This window comes from Pinus tabuliformis, chromosome 7 (genome assembly GCF_031772625.1).
Source record: "Pinus tabuliformis cultivar Carrire ecotype Pingquan chromosome 7, CPIR1, whole genome shotgun sequence".
NCBI lineage: Eukaryota > Viridiplantae > Streptophyta > Pinopsida > Pinales > Pinaceae > Pinus > Pinus tabuliformis.
In genome coordinates this window covers 1349673556-1349692712 of record NC_142293.1, presented here as the reverse complement: position 1 = coordinate 1349692712, position 19157 = coordinate 1349673556, and the positions used below count along the sequence as shown (strand labels likewise).

Here is a 19157-nt window from a genome sequence, read left to right as displayed (position 1 = left end):
CTTCTAGGCTCTGCGCAATCCCGACACCAGCAAAATCCGCACCTCCTGGCCACGGGCGTCAATCCTTCCTTACTGAGAAAGATGATCGGGCACTATGTAGGTCAAGTCTGCTCCCTTCTGCGACTGCGTTGATCCTCCTCCTTGCTGCTTCTCCGCTAGGAACAACTTCTGTCACTCGGGACAGCTATTTCTGTTGTTGCTACTCTGCTCAAATGATGCCCTCAGTTATCCTGTGATCTGCAACCATGCTTTGATACCATGTTGGAATTTCTAAGTCTAACTGTTAGAAATCCTTCATGTACTTTCTGATTTATTTCTGTTGACTTGTTCTATTTAATTAACAAGTTATTTACCATGTAAATACCGAAAATAAATACAAGTACATGCTCAACACATTACAGATCATCAACTGAAGAAAAAACAAGCACACAAGTGACACTGTTGTTTTTGGACCAATGTCCCCGGAAAAACCTAATGCAGGAAAACCAGTGCAGCTATCTGAGGGTTTTATTATTAAGCAGTTTCATAATACAATCTGGGTTCCAAACCGGCTGACCCAACAGAGAATGATCTCGGCAGTAGTACCTCTCTGTTGGAGACAGATATTCCGGCTAAAGCCCCTGATGAACAATCCCACAGCTCTCAGCTCCAATCTGCCCCACAAAATCTCCAATGCCTACCTCTAGGGACTTCATTAGCCTCTCTGGCCCAGCGTCACCCCAACTCGCCCTGCATCAGCCTCTGGAGGCACTGCATCAGCCTCTAGAGCCTCTGCATCACCCACGCTGGCTCTCTCTGGCATTGCCGAGCTCCTAGCTGCCTCTACGTGGGCCCTGACTGGCTCTGTGTGGCCTCTAGCTGGCTCTGCATCCCTCTCTCCTAGCTTCTGCGTTGATGCTCCTGGTACCCTCTCTACCTCTCTGCTTCTGTATTCACTGCCCCTCAGCTACAACTCTAATCACTCCTTCGATTTTCTCAGCAAGCTCTGCCCCAGAAAATCGAATTCTTGATCAACTCGTTGTGTTCTCCATGTGACCCTCAAGCCTCCTCTTATACTTTTCTCGTTGACAATTCAACGGCTAAGATTAAGTCCCTAATCAATGGCTAAAATTAAATCTGGCTTGATCCATGACTTTTGGACCCTTCTAACACATTTTTATATTAATTCAAATTAATATTTTATTTTCCCTACGTTTAGACTTAGGAACTCCCTTAAAATTATTAATTATTTTAATATCTCCCAAACTGTTTAGAATTTGCCCAAACCATTTCTGGGTATTGGAGATCTCATGCGCTTTAGCCTCTCCACAAATTTCCGGGGCTAGAGCACATCCGATGCTACCCCAAATCAACACCCTCATCCACATACATCACTCCCCCTCTACTCATTATAACCCCATTCATCATTTCTCCCACCTGGGTCAACATTCCTCCACTAAGTCCACATATGGTTAGCATCCCCTTCCCCTTTCCCACACCTTGGCTCGGGCCTGGAAGGATTCCCCAGATGTTGATGCAACTGAAAGGAAAAGTAAAAGCATAATTGACCACAATCAACAGGAAAATGTACCACAAAATGCAAAAGATGGTCAGGACAAACACATTTAGCACGTGGGCAAAAAGCCAATGCATGAGCTCTACCCCATTCTCATGGCCATCACCCTGGTTCCTATAGGCCCTAGATGAGCCTCCTTTATCATGCAGGAACCCATGATTGTCCCAACCTCTGGTGGGCAATGAACCACCCTACCTCAAAGGGAGTATCCACTACTATACTTTACATATCATGCTCTTACTCCTTGAACCCCAAGAAGTTAACCAAAAAAAATCATAAAAGGCAAAAGGCATATGAAGAAGGGTGGAAAAGTCAAGGTCGGGGTAACTCATGTACCACGATTGCTCCCTCTTATACATTATATACCCAAGTGTGGGCTTTCCCTTTATTAGCTACCCTTGTACCTTGGCATGTGACCTAAGATTGCCCCCTCCATCCCATCACTTTATCACATGCCACCACCATGTGAAGGATGTACCTTGGACATATCATCCCTTTTAAAAGTAGAAACCACCTAATAGGGTACTTAGTTAACCCCCCTTGGAGCTTGGAGACATTAGCACATGCCAAATCCCACTATGGAAGTGCATGCTATTATGATGTGTCCACCTATTATCCATGGTTTGTCAGCTCTTAAACTCGATTTCTTTAAATGTCTTGGTGTACTGGAAGGCAAGAGGACGCATTGGATAATATGAAGAATTGCAAATGATCTACATTTTGGGTTTGGTCTCCCTATACGAGGTCTTAACTCTCTAGAGGGCTACATTAGCACATCTAGGGTGTGTGTAGAGAGTCATGGGCCTCCACAACAGTAGATAGCATTCCATGGATCCCCAAAGATGTTTAGAGATTGCTCAAGTTTCATATATTGGACGAGGAAGATGCACCTAGTTCACCATGCCCAATCGGCACCACAGTTGTATCATGCACTTGTTAGATGACACAGGACCTGTATGATGATGTGGCATCACTTATACCATCATTTGAGCCCTTACAGATCATCTACAAGCATCTTCGATCTATTTGGAGACCCATGAAGACACTTGTATGCCTCCCACACCCATTGGGAGCACCACAGGTTTATTATTTAACAAGGGGCCAACCCCTTGTCCACTACTTTTGGGAGTCCTATATCTCATTAAGGCACCTATGGACTTCATGAGCTAGTTTGGTGGGCTTGTCACTAAAACTTGGTTATTTTTCACATTATTTTATTCTAGGGGCTAGTGTAGGCCTAATTAGCTAAATCAAACTCATTACAAGTGTATAAATACAAGTGATGTGAATTCATTTTAGCATCATCACTTGGATTGGACTTGTATCTCTCTTGAAAATTTTGCTATCCTTCTTGGAGGATGAATTTTGGAGCATGGAATGAATTTTGATGTTTGGATTATTTTCTCTTGTCTTGGAGCTTCTTGATTGGCAAATTCTTGATGGTTGGATATGCTCTTAATACATGTAAGTGCAATTTAATGCTATTTTCTTTTCTATTTTTGTCACATACATTATTGTTGGGATTTCGCTATATTAGGGCTAATTTATTGCATCCATTTATGCGAAGTTGTGGAAACCCGGTTTCTAGATAGTGATGCTTCATGTATGGGCCATGTATTATGAATGAATGTTCCTAAAGATGCTTCTTCATTGAAATTCATCTTGATAAGCCACCAATTTTGCAAAACAAAGTACAAAGCTCTTGAAGTTGTTTTTGTTGTTGCCCTAATGTTATGCGAAGTTGTCTTTGAGGCCTTCTTGACATAGAAAATTCAATGTCCATAGTCATAATTACTCTTGACTCCAAATCTCCCCAAAGAATTAGGCATTGGTCCACCATAAGGTGATCACCTTAAACCTATTTTCCTTCTCCCCTCTCCTCTTTTCTAGGTCTAGTCCTCTAGGTCTCCTAGGGCATCATTTATCTTGCAAACCACCCACTAAAAAAATTCGATCTCTTGGCATCCTCTACACTAGGGTTTCTCCTAGGCACCCTCAAATTTTGAAGCAATTCCAACAATGGGATTGTGAGATACCTCAAGCCCTAGCCTCAAGATCAATCTTGCCCTTGGTTTCCTTAGGCAAAAGACCTCATTGGGATCCTCACATTGTCTTGCACTAAAAATTCTTCCTTTGATCCCTTTCTCCCTCCGGAATAGGTCAAGCATATCCTTGGTTGCTAAACCCTATCCCCTTGACCTAACCTCGGGTCCACTTGGTCCCGTGTGGTCCCATACACTATTAAGGATAATCCTTCAAGGATCTCTTGGAATCCAAGCTTCCACAAGAATTTTAAGGCCTAAACCAAAACCTTGAAATTCACTTTAAGGCCTAAACCTAAACCTTGAAATTCACTTTATGTCCTTCCTTGAGAGCCTACAACCTTGCCTTCCAAAGCAAGCAAGTCGCATATTTGAGCATCTCTTATGAATAGACTTCCAGGATCACCCCTCACCCTATCATTGGTCCATCCATTTCGTGATCCTTATCATAATAGGCCTCCTCCCATTGGTCAAAGTCCGTAAAGAGCAGGGAGCCTTAGTCAAGGTGACAATGGGCTATTGCTCCATTGTTTCCCTTAGCCTAGTGGTAGTCCTTCAAGGATCCCCTTTTAGGACCCCTTCTAGTTTGAGTGGTAACAGACCCAACATCATTCTCTTCCTTTAATCTAGTTTCTTCAATCTTGCATAATGACCACAGATCGATGAATGGAGTGGTTTCCTTCTTCCCCAGATGCTTGATACAAAATTGCCCCATTCATCACGTAGTGGATTGAGCACAATGGTGGTCATCTCTCGATCAGACATTATTTTTCCTAACTCTTGTAGTTGATCTCTTATTTGAGATATCCTCATAAGATATGAGGCTACCCCATCTTCCTTTGATACCTTCATCTTGTATAGTTCAGTCCTTAACGATATTATCCCTCTTGTAGTGCTTATAGAGAACAATTCTACCAGCTTTTCATATATCTCTTTCACTGTCTTCAACTTTGCTACATAAGGGGCGAGAGAATCCTTTATTGACTCTATGAGGATCCTTTGAGCCCTTATTTCTCCTTTCATGTACTTTGATAGTGATTGAGATTGCTTTTGAGTAGGTTTGGTGATTGATCCCGTGACATATTCACTAACTTCATTTTCTATGACGATCAAATCTGTTCTCTTCTTCCATGCAAGGTAATTTGATGACACAAGAAGTTTGGTGTTCTCCTTGCAAAAAGAAGTCATTGTAGATTGAGACATAAAATATATAGAATACTTACTTGTCAAGTGAAGATGCTCCTTTTGATGATGATATCTTCAACTTGATGCCTTCTTGATGATGTTGATAATTGAAGATGCCTTCTTGATGATAATTGCTTCCTTGATGACCTTCTTTCTTCAAGCATGCTTGAGATGTGATCCTTTCTTCAATGGGAGGGAGATCACCTTGATTTATTTGATGAAGAAGTGCTTCTTCCTTGCTTCCTTTGGTTGAAGTTGTAGTATGTGTAAGCTTCCCAAGAATGCTTTAGGTGTAGTGTCCTTCTTTGAATGGAGGTAGGGTATTTGAGGTCTTCTTCTTCTTCCAAGAGTTGTGATGATGTGATCCTTGTGATGTGATGGATGGTCCTCCTTGATGCTTCTTAGCTCTCCTTGATAATTTGGTGATCTCCTTGTGCTCGGACGTTATATATTTTTCTTCAATTGGATGATCTTCAAGCTTCCTTTCCTTGTTGATGTCACCTTAGCTCTGATACCATGTTGATAAAATCAAGGGGCAGCTAGATTAGGGCGATTTCTCTTACTTCAATAACTGCTTGTGATATTCTTGAACTTGATATGCTTGTAATTAACTTTTTCTTATCTTGTTTATTACAGTGTTCTTTTACCATCAAGCAGCTACCAAACAATGAAGATCAATGAGACAAAAGGACACAAGAAATAGGCTGCAAGCCAGGGCCAAAACCTCTTCTCTTGAGAGGAAAATCCGCAAGAATTTTTCTCTTCTTATAGAATCTTCAAGTGACGAATTCCAAGACCTAAGAGTTTAATCAAAGACCCCTCCAAGACCAAGTCAAATTTCTCCTTGATGAACTTACTTCTCACAAAGTCAACACAAATCAAACTTGCCTTATAGCAGCTACAACTTCTCCTTTGACCAGAATTTCGGACCTGCAATTTTGACTACAATTTCGGCCTCCCTAACCTGCAATTTCTGGCCACCTGCAATTACTGCAACCTCCCACGTGAGACAGATTTTAGGACAATTTCGATTTTCTTTCTCTTTCACTCAAAGTGCTTTCGGCCGATTTTTGTCTTTAAAAAGATCAAGTCTGCAAGGCCACTGCCTTCTTTCTTAACCAAAACTGCTTCAGAATTACTCTGTCAAAACAAGTCTCTTCAGTCTTCAATATCTTTGTCTCTGTATAATTGTTTGATGAAGAAGTTGTAAATGCTAAAAGAAGATATATAATCATCACAAGTAATTGTCAGTTTTCAAAAGTGCGTGCTAGTCTACATTTCAATTGGATTTTCAACACCCAAGGTTGGAACAAAAAGCTGTAAGGAAAGACTGAAATCTAGTCTGATCCTGATACGACAGCAAAATATATGCCCAGAAAACCAAAAAACCTCAGTCCAAATATTATGCTAGCACAGGCCAAGGTATTGGAGTGTGACTGGTAGCACTCATCTGTAGTTGTATGAATGGTGGGCATATATGAAGCACCAACTACCCTGGAGAAGAAAAACATGAAATAAAGCAAATCGATGTAGTACTGTTACATGTCTGCAACTGTCAAGAATGCCCAGGACACAGACTAGCCACTACACTGGTGCAAGAAATTGTTCAGTTTTGAGACCTTGTAACGTCCATATATGCCATCACCTCCGGAGAAGAAGCTGGTAGCAGTGATGATCACCTCCCATCAGTTCACAGCAATAGGACTATTCCAGTAAATCTTGAGGACTGAGGATGATTGCTTCAGGTTTGTGGAGTATTGCTAGTTAGAGGGCAGGCCGAATCACAGTAGAATCCAAGTTGCAGAAATAGCAGTGTCCAGCGTACTAATGCCTTGTGAAGGAAATAAGGAGAAAGTCAAATGTATATGTACTGGAGAACAGAAATAGGTGAGGCTTGAGCCAACCTATAATGGCCTGGGGCAGACCTACAGGCTGTTAGAAAGATGTGCCTGTTTGGTAGACCGACCTATTGGGGCAATCTGGGATTAAAGAAAATACTGGGCTGCCCCCTATTCAAACAATTGGCTCATTTTCTTTTCGATTATTACTTATTTGAACCCATAGGTCTACTGGTTTGAAATGGGCTATCTTTTGTTTTGTCACAAGCTTGGGGATTGCTTGTGCACTTGGAGAAAGGACCCAGCCTTTGGAAACCCTTTTTGAATGGTGCACTGGATATCAGTGGGGCTGCATTTACTGATATTATGAGGCTAACGTCAGCCCATTGGATATCTTTGGAGATTGAGTGTGGCTTAAAAAACCCCATTTGGGATGTGCTATGGAAGTATAGGCTTGTGTGCCCTCTTTAGAGGGTTTGATTGAGCAGCTTTGAAGACTTATTAGAGAAATTATGCAGTTGAAGGGACCTTGGAGGCTGGGCATTGCACCAGCACCTATTTCTTTCCCCTCATTTAGAGAGAAGGGTCATATTTGGCGCGAATATGCCCCTAGTTTTTGTACATATGGTTTTGGAAGCCCCAATTTGTATTATTTTAGATTAATTCATTTGTAGAGAGGACTTTTGGCCCCTACTTAGGCTAGTTCAGGAGATGTTAGCTTAGAAAATTACTATTTTAATATGAGGGAAGTTGAGCACATCCTCCATAAATAGAGCTGCACTTCCTCTAACTCTTTTATGTAGTTTTGGGGGAGAAATCGCATAGCAATCTGAAATTTCTGCCCTTGTAGATTTCGGCTTTGAATGTTTCAACTTTCAAGAGGCTAATTGTCTTGGAGAAGATAAGTTTCATAGCAATCTGAAATTTCTGCCCTTGTAGATTTCGGCTTTGAATGTTTCAACTTTCAAGAGGCGAATTGTCTTGGAGAAGATAAGTTTTGAATGGTGCAACTTTCTTTGGATCAATGAAGTGATGCTTGGATGAATAGTGGTATTTTATTGTGAGTATTATCTTCCATTTTCCTACAATTGTTGAACTTGGGTTTGTCATGTGCCATATTAAAAATTGCAACATCTTTTATGAACTCTATTTTCTTCATATGCAAAATTTGTCATCAAGTATCCATCAAGGAAACTAAATTGCATTCCTTGACCTTAAGTCTCCTAATTTGGAAAGTTGCTAGGGTTGGATTGAGAGGTTATTCGTCTCTCCTCCACACGCCATCCAAGGTCTTCAGCTATTGACCCACTCCCTGTTTGAGCCCATATGCCTAGAAATTCAGTAATGAGCCAAGTAACTGGTCCTCCATTCTCCATCACTTTATGTTATTTCTAAAATCATTAAATTCAAAGTGGCATGTGTTAGGGAATCAGTTTGAGCATATCCAAAGCCTAACTTGAGCCATCAGTTCTTTGACCTAGCTACTTCACTTCACCTAGAGCCATACATTATTGAAGACTATTCTCCGGTGTAAATTTTGCAAACGCCTTAGAGAGCCATTTCACTAAGATCCTTTTAGTCATCAAACCTCTAGTCTTGCTGGGGAAGCCTCCATTGTGGGATGACATCCACCCACAAAACAGTAAGGGATTTCGTTACTAAGGTGACAGTGGTGGTGGGTTCCATGGTTGTCGGGGATCTAGAGTGGCCTAGCACCAGGGTGCTAGATTTTGCAGTAACATGGACAGTGCACTTAAGCTTTTATCATTCCTTTATTATAAAAGGGTATGTTCTCTCTTCATTTCATAATCTAAGAAATACCACTCTCTTCTTAGTTCTTTTATGTTCTTACTTACCTTTTGTTCAGTTTCTTTTTGTTATACAATCTGACTTTATACTACTAAAGAATGCCCTTTTTATGACAACAGAAGTTTTACACTATGGAACTTTTCCAATGTGGCTTTATCACACTGAAAAATATCATTTTTATGCCAACAGAAACTTTATTCCTTTGACCTTTCTGAACGTGGACCATGGTTTGAAACCAAGAGATTCCTATATTACTATCCCTTTCTAGAGAAAGCATCAAATTTACCAAGTATCAAAGGCATACAAGAGAGAAATCTATATTTTCCACATTCAACTGTTGCCTTGAAATATGGTGTTGATATTGTAAATTGAATAGGTCCATAGATACATCTGGATGGCATAGTATCTTAGTATTCAAAGAAAATTCATATCTTATAAAACGTGATAGTACCTAATTACCAGCACCCTACTTACAAGAAAAAAAAAATCATAATGGTCGCTTTAGCTTCAGAACAGCAAAAGTCAGAAGTAAAAAGGTTGGTAAAATAACCTAAGTCTATCATTCTTCAAATCATCTTAGTTCTAAAGGAAAACAGCTTGATAATTAATAAAAATGGTTTTCAATCCAGGTATCATCCTAAATTGCTGAATTCAATGAATGCTATAGTACCAAAAAAAATTTGAGACTGACCTCAAAGCCAAAACCCCTCCAGTCTCGATCAATTTCAGCAAGTATTTTCCCATTTTCATCCCTCAGAGTGAATGTCCAATCCCAAAACCCAGCATTTTCAACCACTGCAAATTGCTTCATCCTAGAGAAAAATGTAACAACAGAAAAGACATATCAGAATAAAGATAAGTTGAAAGTGATTGATGTACTCACATCTTTGAAATGAGAATCTGAGACACAAGAGAAGCTCATAAACTAATGTAACAAAGCTGTTAGAGTTGCATTAAAGAAATGAGAACTATTCTTAAAACACATAACTCCACGGAGTGGATCTTGTACTGTGTGCATATTGGTGTGATAGGTAATTACTAGGATCAACCAATTAAGATGACATGGACTATAAGACTGCTCTGTGTTTATCTTCAAAGAGATCCAGCTCAAGTATGCAGTAACTAGAAATCTGCTTGAAAGAAGTTAGCTCCAACAATAAGAAAGCCATAGGCCTGTAGCAAATGTAGCATGCTCAGGGATTTTAGAACTTGAGGTTATCCCTTGGAAAACCTAACAGGGCAGGTTGAATGACCACTTAGGAAAAGTACCATAGTCACTAATAGCGCTCCTGCTTCTAGGTTAATGCTTCTTTAACCAAAGAGGGAAATCCCCAGAGGTTTAGGGTAATTGTGCTTCAAAGAACAATGATTATCATCCTCTAAGTCTGCAACAACTCATGGAAGTCTGTGAGAGTCCAGGATAGACTCAAGTTTCTTCTTTTTCACACTTCAGATTTGTAAGAAAATAAGTTATAACCCAAATATGCTCATAAACTTCAAAGATAAACATAAATCCCTTCAGATCTGCAACAAGAACTTACAGATCTGCCACTAAAAATACCCAAAAACAGCAAAAAGGAGGAATTGTTTTGATGTTTTTTACAGTTGGTCTTGTTACCCACCAAAAGTGGGTGCCCCTCAAAAAAAATTATCCTGATCATCTTCTTCCAGCCGGCAGCCAGCAGCCCTTGACAGCCACCCTATAGCTGATGTGATGTGCCATTTTCTCTCCACCACCAGCATCAGCCATATGTTTCCTCACCCACTTGTCAAGAGCACATGTTAGAAGGTGGACAATCCGATCCGAAAGGTATATTACTCATTGTGCACTCGGGTGCTTATGCTTGTTTTTCATTTGGAAATTTGGCATCAATTATTGGGTGACTTGGAAGAAGGAAGGGTTTTGACCGTCGTTTCGTTCCCTCACATTAAATGGGGGATTAATCTTAAATCCTAGTCCAGTGGAACCTCTCCTAATGGCCCATGGCTTTAGCAAGGGTACTACTTGGGAAACCCCGATTGAGATAGCGTGGTCCTGTTTTCCATTTCCATACTTATCAATTCCATCCGTACATTATGATCCCTACACTCCATCTCCCTTCTCTAGGTCCACATGACCATGGGTCCATTGGGTTCTAGCACACACCCCCCCCTTGTCCACATATCTGGGTTAGGCCTCAAAACATTGACCCGGAGGTTGATGTAGCTAAATGAAAAATTAAAAACAAATCATGGCCACAAGCAAGAAACAAAAAGAAAGAAAATGCAAAAGATGCTCGGGACATTAAAATTAGCACATGAGCAAAAGCCAACCATGAGCTCTATTCCTTATCATAAAATGAACCCTTCCATGTCCCAACCCCTATTGGACGATGAATTGTCCCACCTTTAAGGGGGTAACCACGGCTACACATAATTCACAGAATGCTCTCATTTCCTAGAGCTTTGAGCACTAATACAATGAAAAATCAAGAGAGGCAAAAGGAAATAAGAGGGGTGAAAAAAACAAAGGCTGAGGCAACACATGCATCCACCATTGCTCCCCCCTCACATCTATATGCCCAGAATGTGGATTTCCTCATCATTTCTACCCCTTTGACTATGGCATTTGGCCCTGAGACCCTTTTTCCCCCTTCATTCCATTATTACTCATATGCCACCTATTGATTGAAGGTCATACCAGGGACATGTCTTTCCCCTTAGGGGTTGGGAACACCTAATAGGGTCGTCTATTAGCCACTCCTACATAGGGAGATAACACTATTGCATGACCAAAGCCCCAAATTTGGAAAAGAAGCCACGTACGAAGTATCAATTTACCCTTGACCAACAAGCTTGGTCCACATATATGCACTAATGATTATTGTACCTAATGGTGAAGATGCAGCATTGGACATTACGTGTGATCGGCAGGTGGTCTTTGTTACCCACCATCTGTGGGTAATGTATATAGGAGAAAAAATTTCTACTAGATAGTCTTCAGCTGGCAACCAGTAGCCCCTCGCAGCCACCAGATAGCTCGATATGCCATTATCTCCACCACCTGAGCTAGCCAAGTGGTCCCTCACCCATCTTTTATTATTGTATGTTTGAAGGTGGGCCTCCCAACCCCAAAGGCATGGATTTTCATTGGTATAATTGAGTAATTTTCCTTACTTGTCATGGGCACTTTTGGGCACAGATTAGTAGGGGGGATTCGGCAGAAAGAGTGGGCTAGGTCTGTGCTCTTATCTCTTATGTTTGATTTTGTGTTTAACCTTGTATCCTAGTCCCGTGGGATCTCCTTAATTGGCCATTAGATTTAGGGTTGGCACTACATGAGAAATCCCAATTTTGGTTGTAAGGTTCCCGAGTAACAAAATTTAATGAAATTGTTGCTAAAAAAAAAGCCTTAATTTTTTTCTATTAGCAGAATTTAACAAAGTTGTTATTTAGATTAACCAAAGAACTAAAAATCTAATTATTCATTTGATAGTACTTACTTGGAATTCTGTTTGATCGTGTTTCTAGCGGTTATTGCTCCTGCTTCCGTTACCAAAATGACCAAAACCTCCCTGCCAAACTGGGCACAATCTCAGTACCCAGCACCAAAGTACTTAAAAATTGAAGCACTCTAGCCCCCATGCCCAAAACTCCAAGAACAATTAAGACTCACTCTTCCTCTTTGTCGTGGCTTCCTAGGAATTTCCTCTGTCGACGAAATGCTCCAAAAACTCCTCCCTTCACTTCACTCCCAAGGCAAAACACTCCCCTTGTTTCCCAAACAAACTCCAACCATGATTTTCTCCCCTTTCGTGCTCCCTTCTGTCTCTGTATATCCACTCCTTGGTAGTCACCAGTTTCTCTACCAAGGAATCCATGCTCTCTTACACGGTGACACCTACAACCTTTGGAACGAACAAAGTTCATTCTTCAGGTTAAATACTCCAAAAGACTTGGAATATGTAGATCTCCATTGAGATACGAGAATATATATTAAAATGTATGGAGAATGATGATACAATTGAGAGTAAGGGTCTTGTATATATAGCCAGGTAAGTACCCTTTCATGAACGGTCATGTCTGTAGAGACATGCCTCTTCCCTACTAATTATTAGTTAATTAATCATTGTTTATGTCTATTATTATTTATATTATTTTTACTATTTTTATATATATTTTATTCATAACATTGCCTTCCTCCTCAAAACGATTTGTCTTCAAAGCTTACTAATGAAAGACTTTATCTCTTTTTTCCATTTCGAATGTCTTCTTGTCTCGGAACTGTCATCTTCGTCGAAACAAGACAATATGATGCTCTAAGTGATAAACAAAATTGTCACACTAGGAATGGGTCTGACCATCCTAAATTAATATTCTGTGAAATCTCGTGGTTACTGGATACTTTGTGTGAATTGTTATCACAAGACTGAATTGTACTAACATTAGTAGTCTTTGGAACATAAGTTTGTTGTTTATGTTTAGAGTGATACGGATTCGTAGATTGATTGAGATGTTTGTTCCTATGATTTGGATGTAGATAGAGAGTTCTTTTGGTCTATCTTTCCCCTATCATGTGTGTGGCGGTGTCTTGATTTACTTGCAGTGTTTATCATCTAAACTCAACATCTAAGTGCATCTTTTCTTCAATTAGTTTGCCTTCTTGAGTTATGATATTCATTGGATCAATATTTATTCATTTCTCTTCAACTTGGACTTCTACATTCGATGTTTCCTTCTCGATAAGTTGTTGTACCTTGTTTTCCAATGACTTCTTGTCCTTTTTAAGCTTCTTAATTTGCATCAGTAGTTTTTCACTATGGTCTTTAAGTCGAGAAACTTCTTCATTTTTTTCAGTAGTGATCTTGTCAACTTCTCTTTGCATATTTTGTAGTACTTTTTTACCTTCTTGAAAAATTACTTTTGAGATATCTAGTATGTCTTCTGGTATTACTGAATTTGGCTTCACTATAACATATTGTAGTGTTATTTTTTTCTTTTTGTAAGAAAATGTCAAAAACTTCTTTTTCGTATTTAGGATGAAGGAACCTAGGATTGCCATCTAGGGTGAACCTAAAATAATGTCACCTTGATCACTCCATAGGGTTTGAACTGTGAATTGCGATACGAATGTATAATCTCCAGTGTTTAATTCTAAATTGGTTATGCCATATTTTTTGTTGTCATAACAATGTAATTTTTTGAGTATATTTGACTCGAGAATCACTAATTGGTTTGCGATTTTAGGTTTTATATAATTTTTATCTTCCACTGACGAAATAGCGATAATAACATCTTTTCCCGCAATAGACTCTTTAATTCTAAATAGCACTGAGGCCTAGTTATATTTAATTTTTGGGAATCTTCCGGCCTTTATTTCTGAACTAGACTCCATTTTACTCGACCTTAGGGTTTTAAAAGTAACCCCCCTTTTTATTATTAATCCTTTAAAACCTAATAATGAATCCTTGATAATCCTTTTTCTTAGAAGAACCAATTTTTTTTTAATTTAATTAACTATTTTTATTATATACATAATTAATTTTATAATCTCAGACTTTATGCTTTTGTGATTCATGATATATTGTTCAGATCTTCTGGAAAAATCACATTGAGAACAAAGGGTCGACGCGTTTCGAACCCAAATCCAGGTTCATCATTTATAATTATCTATTTATATAATTAATAATTAATTAATTTAAAAAAACTTTAATTATATAATTTATATAACTTGTATAATTTCATGTAATTATATTTATATAACTTTATCAAAATTGGAATCGATGGTCAACGAAAAAAGGGACGGAATAGCTCAACTAATGCTTGAACATGTGTGTCAGATTTGGGCAACATAATGGTTGATGGTGGATAGGTTGAACAGTGAGGGCACTACGCGGATCATTGATCGGTCTAGAAAACTCATCAAGCTTTAAGATCAATCAAATTAGAGCACAAGATGGCATTGCACTATAGAAGTTAATTTTTTTGAGAGAAGGAAGATAGAGCGAAGGATACGGCGCTTAGAAAAACAACAGCGTGCATCTTTGGAACATACAGGGGAAGACTTGGAGATGCAAACTAGAGAAATTTCACAGCGCATGGGATGGGTCAATGAGGGACAATCGTGATCTGAGAGGATTGGCGGCTGGGTGTGTGCGAACAGGAATGTGATAAGCATATGGCAGTGTCGGATGGACAGTTGGTAGCAGGGCACGGTGGCGTCAGCAAGGGGGAAAGAGGTCGTGAGATCACAACAGTTGTGGCCTATCTGATGTTGTGGACTGGTCGAACCATCAACGGTCATGAAATTGCGGTGGTTGCAAGCGAAGATCGAAGACGTCTACAGTAGCAAGAAGTGGCGGTGGGGGTTCTATTGGACGACAGTTATTGGTTGCTATCGAATATCCAACGGTGATGACAACAACATTTCTTTTTTATACTCATTTTTTTATTAAACCCTTTTTTATATATAATATTTTTTAATATTATGTATTTTTTTACTCTTTTCTTTTAATACATATATGCTCTTTTATTTATAACTCTTTTCGTTTAATATTTTCTTTTCTATTTTTTTTAAATATATTTTTTAAATAACTCCCACTCTTTTTCTTTTCTTTCTTTCTCTTTTTCTTTTTCTATTTTTTTTTAACTTTTAATTTATTTATTTATTTTTATTTTCTTCAATTTTTTTTTAAATATTTTCACTCTTCTTTTTTTCCCTATTCTTTTTTTATTTTATTTTTTTTAAATGGCCAAAGCCTTGATAGGGAAATGGAGAATCTCCAGACATTTGTATAGCGAAATGCTTCAATTGTACGACAACAATGTTGACACATGGTTAATGACCAAAGATTGGGTCAGATTGTCTCTGAGCAAAGGTTGAGCAACCAGAGGATCGAGCATCTCTAATAGCAAATGGAATGAACAAAGTTCGTTCTTTAGGTTAATTACTCCAAAAGACTTGGAATATGTAGATCTCCATTGAGATACAGGAATATATATTAAAATGTATGAAGAACGATAATACAATTGAGAGTGAGGGTCTTGTATATATAGCCAAGTACCCTTTCACGAACAACCATGTTTGTAGAGACATGCCTCTTCCCTACTAATTATTATTTATTAATCATTGTTTATGTCTATTATTATTTATATTATTTTCACTATTTATATATATATTTTATTCATAACAACCTTCTTGTAATGTGTGATCATATTCGCTTAAGGTATTGGTATATTGACATGTGTGCTAGGTTTATCTTTAGAATTAGTATCCATTTTTATATAAATTTCTTTGGTCCATAGTATGTACTATATTTTGATTTAATTTAGCATTTGACAATTTACTAAATTTATTATTTCTTTTATATAGTCTGTTGTCGCGCGGATTGATACGACAACGCTCAGACCGGGGGCTGTCACTCTGATCCCCAATCCCTCCGTTTAAGCCTGTCTCCCGCGGCTAAGGGGGGTAGTCCCTGTGAGATGATGAGACCAACTGTCGACCAGTTGGTTGGGAGACACGAGACATAGAATGACCAAAACGATATCCAGCAACTGAAAATTTAAAAAGATGAATGCTTTGAACCACCACTAGTCATAAACCATTAACCAGATATCATATTCGCATCTCGACTTGGAAATTTTAGATCTCAGCATGAAAGATATGACAATTCCCGAAAATAACTGGATCTAAAAATTTCCACAATATTTTTATATTTTTTTGAAATTTTTTTTTTTTTTTTTTTTAAATGAAATTTAAAAAATTAATCTAAAACTAAAAATAAAACTAATAAATCCTTTTTTATTTTTTAATTTTCATATAATAAAAATCTATAAAGAAAAAGAAAATGAGTATGGGGGATTTACTATAAAAATTAAAATCTAAAAATTTAAAATCTAACAAAATATAACTAAGGCTAACACATTAAAAATTTAATTAAAACAAATCTAAATAAAACAAAAATTAAATCAAAATCTCATTAAAACTAAGTCTAAACAAATCTTTTTTTTTATTTTTTATATTTAACAAAATGAAACCTAAAAAATAAAAGAATTAAAATCTAAAAAAAAAAAAAATACGTAACTATACAAAACCTTAAACTAAACTAAAAATAAATTAAAATCTAATTATAATATAACAAAATCCTAAATCTAAAGTAACGTGAACAAAAAATAAAAGACCCAAACGTAATGAACTATATTTGACGCAAACCTGAATTAAATCCACGCATTCTGCAGCAGATCTATCACGTGAACGGTGAATGGCGCATCGTAACCCTGAAGAACCACGACCTGAGCGAAATTTACCTGCTACCCACGCGCAAATGAGACTTGATGTCGTGCGTAAATAAGGATTATACATCGGCGGACGCAGGAGCTGCTATTTTTCTGTGTGAAGGAAGGGCAGGCACGATTCCGTTCATTTAACAAAGGAGTTTCAACAACGATTGCAGGCCCACGAAAAAGTTTGTAATGGCAGCTACACGTTACGACCTCCGTATACAATTCAAAGACCACGAGCCCAAAAAAAATCGATTTATTTGATTTACTAAAACATTGCTGGTCCGATGGTGAAGACGACAGACAGATTTCTGGCTGGAAAAAATCTGCTTTGAAACGGGTTTGCTGCCTGGCGCAGGGTTGATCGCATTGAAAACGGCTACGTCCTCTGATTTTTACCCGCTGTGCAGTTTCGATTTCAAACTTCTGATGCTGAGATTTGCATTTACGTTCCTCCAACAGCGATTTTATAAACGCATCGATATTTTTCTTTCCTCATTAGCCAGATAATAAAAGATCAGCACAATATGAAATGCCCTAGGGCATCTGAAACCTCGAGCTGAGTGCAGAAGGACTGCTGGCGAAATAAGGTGCGGGTGAGGGCCTTAGAAATTTTTCATAATCCTGCAAACCTGAAAGGACAAGATCACCCAAGGAAAAAATATGCCTAAAACCAAAAAAAATGAAAACCCCAATTAAACCTGATATAAAACATAAATTTGAAACCCTAGATCAAAAAATTTGAAACCCTAAAACAGCTGATTAATGTACAGATTTAGCCCCTTAACAGCCAGATTTAGCAGTAAGCACAGAAATATTTTAAAGAAAAGAAATTTCAGATTGTCACTGTGAAAAACTTCAGAAAATCTCTCATGCAGATCAGAAAAATAAAACTGAATGATAGACCCAGGATCAATTCCAACTGGGCTCAGCAAAAAATGCTTGCGGGAGCTGGCTGGTTCAGCCGAGAAATTCCCCGAACGCCCACAAAATTCCTTCAGAAAATGCTTTCTGCACAGCTCAAAACAACCATCAGTAAAGAGGGCAAAAATGCTGCTAGATCTCAGAGAGTAATGGAGATACCTGCCATTACTTCAGAAACCCTAACAACACCCAAACCCTAGCAAGTGAACAAGATACCTGTGCTCACAATACTCTTAAAAAAGCTATTATCAATGACTGAAAATAAAATATGCAGAAACTAAAACAATCTCACAGCATTTTAAGAGAGTAACACCAGCAAGATATGGACCCCAAAGTCTTCTTTTATTAACCAGAAACAAATTTACAAGAGAGCTTCTTCAGTATCAGACTCACAGATCCCCAATGCCATGAAATGACCTCTAGCACCCTATTTAAAGGAAATGATCCCAACGGCTAGTTCGAGTGATCCATGTAGAAATGATCTCGACCGTTGATGAGGATAAAGACATCTCTTGATCTCATCCGTCGATTTATTCACTTAAAATATTATTATTTTATTAGTTAGGTTTTTTGCTTTATTATTATTATTATTATTATTATTTTTTATTTTTTTTTTATTTATTTCATTTTTTAATTTTTATTTATTTTATTATTTTATTATTTTTATTCATTTTTTAATTTCTTAATTCATTTTAAAATGGATCATCGAACTAAGCCTTCGGAAACATCACCTAGGACCTAGGAATTAGGACTCATGAGGGGATTTAAAACATTTTTCGACCCTCAGGACACATTACATCATGAATTTTACAATTTACATCTTAAGGGAGAAAACCCCTTTGACATAGACCCTCACAAATCACCCAGTTCTGCGACACAACTATAATCTAGCAGACCAACACACTAGGATTCTCCTAAAATTCCAATGACAAAATCCATCCCGGCTTTGGGGTCAGGTTTGAAGGAAAACTCTGCCGATCATGGATCGGTGAGACAAAAAACCTTTCGGGACGTAGATTACCACTAGAAAGTTAGGTCCACCTAGGCAAATTACATAAACGACTCATATCTGCTAGGATTATTTACATTTCATACATGCAGACTGGGTTTACAACAAAAATAATCAAGCTGCTGATGACTGCAGGATGGCACGGACACGCTGATCAGGTGCTGCCCCTTTCTTGCAAAGAAAAGGGGGTGTACTGCATGGGTAGTTGACCGGTAGTGGTCAACATCTGGCTCTACTTGGGGACACGTTGCTGCTTGCAGGAATGTGAGAATCCAGAATCTGCATCCATACAACACAAAAATAAGTAGCGTCCATCCAAAAAATCATCATATACATTAAGCACAGGAAAGAAAAAAGCTCTTCATTTATTAACTATCTAAAGCAGAAATGAAAATGCGGAAAAACAAGGAGTAGGGTTAGAAATACGATACAAAAGATGCCCCATGGCATCAGATGTGTTCAATAAAGTGCATGCTGAGCATTTGCCTGCTTTCAGGCAAATCTGTGGGCTGCTTGTCGGATGTGCCATGTCC

At 38.3% G+C, this 19157-nt stretch overlaps 1 protein-coding gene across 1 annotated transcript in view; it reads right to left on the bottom strand.

Moving 5' to 3' along the window:
* Positions 1 to 19157, bottom strand: part of LOC149252557 (altered inheritance rate of mitochondria protein 25-like) — a 214816-nt gene that overhangs the window by 83803 nt on the left and 111856 nt on the right. The window contains exon 5 of the mRNA XM_089454184.1: positions 9121 to 9241. Within this exon, the coding sequence (XP_089310310.1) occupies positions 9121 to 9241 (121 nt within the window). The remainder of the gene's footprint in view (positions 1 to 9120; positions 9242 to 19157) is intronic.